Genomic DNA, 4,857 nt, shown 5'->3' on the forward strand with positions numbered 1-4,857 from the left:
TTTTTTTTTTTTGAGATAGAGTCTTGCTCTGTTGCCCAGGCTGGAGTGCAGTGGGACGATCTTGGCTTACTGCAACCTCTGCCTCCTGGGTTCAAGCAGTTCTCCTGCCTCAGCCTCCTGAGTAGCTGGGACTATAGGCGTGCACTACCATGCCTGGCTAATTTTTGTATTTGTAGTAGAGACGGGGTTTCACCATGCTGGCCAGGCTGGTCTCGAACTTGTGACCTCATGATCCACCCGCCTCGGCCTCCCAAAGTGCTGGGATTACAGGCGTGAGCCAGTGCACCTGGTCTTCTACTCTTACAAGTAGTAGTATAGTGAACAACCTGTAAGTCAATCTTCATGCATATCTACGTTTATTTCCTTAATTTCTAAGAGTATAATTGCTATGTCAAAAATAAGCAGTTTTTTAAAAGCTTTAAGAATATTTAGAAATATGGAATTTAAATAGATTGCTAAATCATGTGTGTTGAAGAAATTTAACTCAAAGCCTCCTGATCGTAACATGCTGTGAAAGAACATGAAAATGAATCTTAGTTCATTTTCTGCTACAACAGAATAGCAGGGACTGATAATTTGTAAACAATAGTAGTTTGTTTGGCTCATGGTTCTGGAGACTGGGAAGTCCAAGAGCATGGCACCGACACCTAAGCAAGGTCCTTGATGCTGTGACATCCCATGGTGGAAGGCAGAATCACAAGTGAGCACACAAGACATGAGAAATAGTGCCAGACTCATCCTTTTATCTGGAGTCCACTCCTGCCATCAGCGCTCATGACCTAAGCACTTCTTAAAGGTCCCACTTCTCAACAGTGTTACAGTGGAAATTAAATTTCTTTTTTTTTTTTTTTTCACTTAATTTTTTTTATTTTTATTTTTTTGAGATGGAGTCTTACCCTGTCATCCAGGCTGGAGTGCAGTGGTGTGATCTCGGCTCACTGCAACCTCTGCCTCCTGAGTTCAAGCGATTCTCCTGCCTCAACCTCCCAAGTAGCTGGGATTACAGGCATGCGCCACCACGCCTGGCTAATTTTTATAATTTTAGTAGAGACGGGGTTTCACCATGTTGGCCAGGTTGGTCTCAAACTCCTGACCTCAGGTGATCCACCCGCCTCACCCTCCCAAAGTGCTGGGATTACCGGCATGAGCCACCACGCCCAGCCTCCAGCAATTACATTTCAACATGAGTTTTGGAGGGAACATTCAAACTGTAGCAAGTACAGAATAAGAGACCTTAGTTTTAAGACAGGTTTTCCTTTGATACAGAAGAATTTAGTTATTACCTATTATTTAAAACATCTAAGCCAAGCATTCTGTTTGTGGTAAAGATTTCTCTTAACTGTTAGATATGACAAAGTGAATGTGTAATCAATTTTAGTGTTGTCTTTGCAGTGTATGCTGATGGTAGCATATGTTTAGATATCCTTCAGAATCGATGGAGTCCAACATACGATGTATCTTCTATCTTAACTTCAATTCAGGTAAGTGTGTGTTAGGATGTATTATAATTTGTCAGTATTCTGTAGGATACAGTCAGCTCCTTTAGGAGCACTGTAACCTGCTTAGCACACAGGTAACCAATGGCAGAGCTTGGACAAGAATCCATGCTTTTCAGCTAACTTCTCTTTCAGTAGTGCCTACATGGGATCCAGTCTGCAGTCCCTTTCCTGATTGTGTAAGTTATATGTTCTCACAGGTCAGACCTAATTTGTGTCCGTGAAGCATAGCCAACGGTTGTGGAAAAGAAAAAAAATGGTTTGGAAAAACTATAGGAACCTAAAGAAACTGCCAAGTGCAGATAAGCATTGAATGTGTTACCCCATCCAAGAAATTCTGTTTTAAAAAAAGAAAGGAAAATTAATGTAACCATTTGCCAAAGCAGTCTGGCAGAATATTTCAGAATAGATCTTTGAATGAAAATTTAGGAGGGGTGGAGTGAGGGGTGTTTTGGTTTTGTGGATTTGAGAGGAGCAGAAATAATATGTTGGTTTGTGATGTTCTTTTTAAAGTTTTTTCTGTCACACTTCTTTAATTCTGGTCTTTTTTTTTTTTTTTTTTTGAGACAGAGTCTTGCTCTGTTGCCCAGGCTGGAGTGCAATGGCTCAATCTTGGCTCACTGCAACCTCTGCCTCCCAGGTTCAAGTGATTCTCCTGCCTCAGCCTCCCAAGTAGCTTCATACCCAGCTAATTTTTATATTTTTAGTAGAGATGGGGTTTCACCATGTTGGCCAGGCTGATCTTGAACTCCTGACCTCAGATGATCCGCCTGCCTTGGCCTCCTAACTGTTAGGATCACGGGTGTGAGCTGCTGTGCCTGGCCTGAAAATAAATCTTTCCAGATACTAATTATTTTTTGACTGAGTTTTTTGTTTGTTTTTTTAATTGCTGCATAACAAATAGACTAAGTTTTTTACATGTGGGGATAACTGGGTCAGAGGCTTGTGTGTTTTTAAAGCTTTAATACCATTTTCAGTTTTTTTCCTTCAGTGGAATTGTTCTCATTTTCACTGAGTAGTTTGTTACTACTCTTCATTAAATGATGGCTAATTACTTTGTAATACATTTGGTCTTCCTTGATATCTTGCTGTTTACATCTATTACATTTATATTTCTGGATTATTAATTACCACGTGAAAGACTTCTCCAAATTCTTGAAGCTCCTCTTCAGTTCTACAGCCTTTGCTCATTTAAATGTGGTGTTCCCCATCAGCCAACTCACTTTTAAGAAGAACATTTTCAGACGTCCTCTTGGTCATGTCTCTAGTAATGCAGAATACATTATAGAGCTCCCTACCCAGAGGACAGATGTGTTTTGTTTGTGTCTGGAATCAAGATGACTTTCCAGTAATAGATACTACCTTTGGCGCTTCATTGCTATGAAGTTGCTTTTTCATTCTAGTTGCCTTTTTTGCTTTTTTTTTTTTGGTCTGAGACAGGTTTAATTTTATTTTCTGTTTCTCTTTTTGGGGAAGTTCCCAAGTCATTTACCATTTATTCCACTGTAGCTTTATCTTGCTTAGAGTTGTTATTGAGTCAAACCAAACCAGTTATGGTAAGAGGGTCTTTAAATCAAAGTGGGAAAGACTGTAGAATGAGTAAGGGGTATAAATGTAGGGTTATCAACTTAAGCAAATTTTTAAGAAAACAGTGTATTTGGTTTTCACATCTCTTCATATTTATAGCATGGTTTCCCTTTTTTTCTGTTATGAGTCCTTTTTTATAATTTAACTTTCTGGTTTACTTTTTAAAAAACATTTATTGAAATATAATTTACACACCAAGCTGTTCACCCACTTAAATTGTACAGCTCAAATGGTTTTTAGCATAGTCACAACCATTACCATGACCACTTTAAAACCAACAAAAGCCCCATAACTATTATCTTAGCAGTCAACTGTGTTTGTCCTAACCCTCCCCACTTCAATCCTAGGTAACCCCTAATCTGTTTTCCCTCTAGATTTGACTATTCTGGACATTTCATATAAATGGAATCTTATAACATGTGGTCCTTTGTGACTAACTTCTGTCACCCAGCATGAAGTTGTCGAGGCTTATCTATGTTGTGACATAATAGTATTTGTGATTCATTTTTTATTGCTGAATAATATTCCATTGTATGGATATTCTGTATTTTGTTCATTCATCAGTTGATAAGATGTTTTGAGTTCTGGTTTACTTTTGGATTCTCAGAAATAGTTACTCAGAACTTTAAAATTGTTGTATACTTTTATGGGTTTTACACAGTTGCCAATTTTTGCTTTAGGCGGCTAAGTTTGATGTTTTTGTGGGATGGAGAGTAAGTTGGCTTTGAAGCTGAGAGATAGATCTAGGCTAAGGCCAATGATTGGAAGTACTGAGCACATGGATGGTAACTGAGGCCACAGGAGTGAATAATATTGCCCAGTGTGTGTATAAAGGGTAAGAAGGAAAAGGGCCTATGATAGAGTCTGGAAGAATCACGGTGTTTAAATGTGATTTGCTCCCCACTCCCTGTTATGGTTTGCTCCATGAAGTGGTATCTGTAACATTTAAATGCATTTACCCTTTGTTTTACATAGCATTTCACTTCTAGAAATTTTTTCTACAGATAGTCTCACAATTGGGCAAATATTTATATTCATTGCTTGTATTTTCACAGAATCAGTCTAAAAGGGGAAGAACCCTCCCAGATGTTCAGGACTTTTGATACCTGTGACTTGATTTTTTTTTTTTTTAATGAAAGGAATATGTATACTCATTGCACAAATAAATCATAAACACAAGGAAGGATAAAGAAAATAAGATAGGCCAGTCACGGTGGCTCACGTCTGTAATCCTAGCACTTTGGGAGGCTGAGGCAGGTGGATCACGAGATCAGGAGACCAGCCTGGCCAGCATAGTGAAACCCTGTCTCTACTAAAAATATAAAAAATTAACCGGGCATGGTGACATGTGCCTGTAATCCCAGCTACTTGGGAGGCTGAGGCAGGAGAATTGCTTGAAGCCGGGAGGCGGAGGTTGCAGTGAGCCGAGATTGCGCCACTGCACTCCAGCCTGGGTGACAGAGCGAGACTCCATCTCGAAAAAAAAAAAAAGGATCATCCGCTGGGCGCAGTGGCTCACGCCTGTAATCCCAGCATTTTCAGAGACTGAGGCAGGCAGATCACCTGAGGTCAGGAATTTGAGACTAGCCTGGCCAACATGGTAAAACCCCATCTCTACTAAAAATACAAAAATTAGCTGGGTGTGGCTGTACGTGCCTGTGACCCCAGCTACTCAGGAGGTTGAGGCAGGAGAGTTGCTTGAACCCAGGAGGTAGAGGTTGCAGTGAGCTGAGTTCTCACCACTGCACTCCAGCCTGGACAACAGACCGAGAAT

General features: G+C 40.1%; 1 protein-coding gene across 1 annotated transcript in view; it reads left to right on the forward strand.

Annotated features, from left to right (window-relative positions):
• Nucleotides 1-1,835, forward strand: part of UBE2B (ubiquitin-conjugating enzyme E2B) — a 17,709-nt gene extending 15,874 nt beyond the window's left edge. Inside the window, exon 5 of the mRNA XM_011958808.1 lies at nt 1,393-1,835. Within this exon, the coding sequence (XP_011814198.1) occupies nt 1,393-1,496 (104 nt within the window). The 3' untranslated portion in view covers nt 1,497-1,835. The remainder of the gene's footprint in view (nt 1-1,392) is intronic.
• Nucleotides 1,836-4,857: the final 3,022 nt, after the last annotated feature.

Source organism: Colobus angolensis, unplaced genomic scaffold (genome assembly GCF_000951035.1).
Source record: "Colobus angolensis palliatus isolate OR3802 unplaced genomic scaffold, Cang.pa_1.0 Scaffold476, whole genome shotgun sequence".
Lineage (NCBI taxonomy): Eukaryota > Metazoa > Chordata > Mammalia > Primates > Cercopithecidae > Colobus > Colobus angolensis.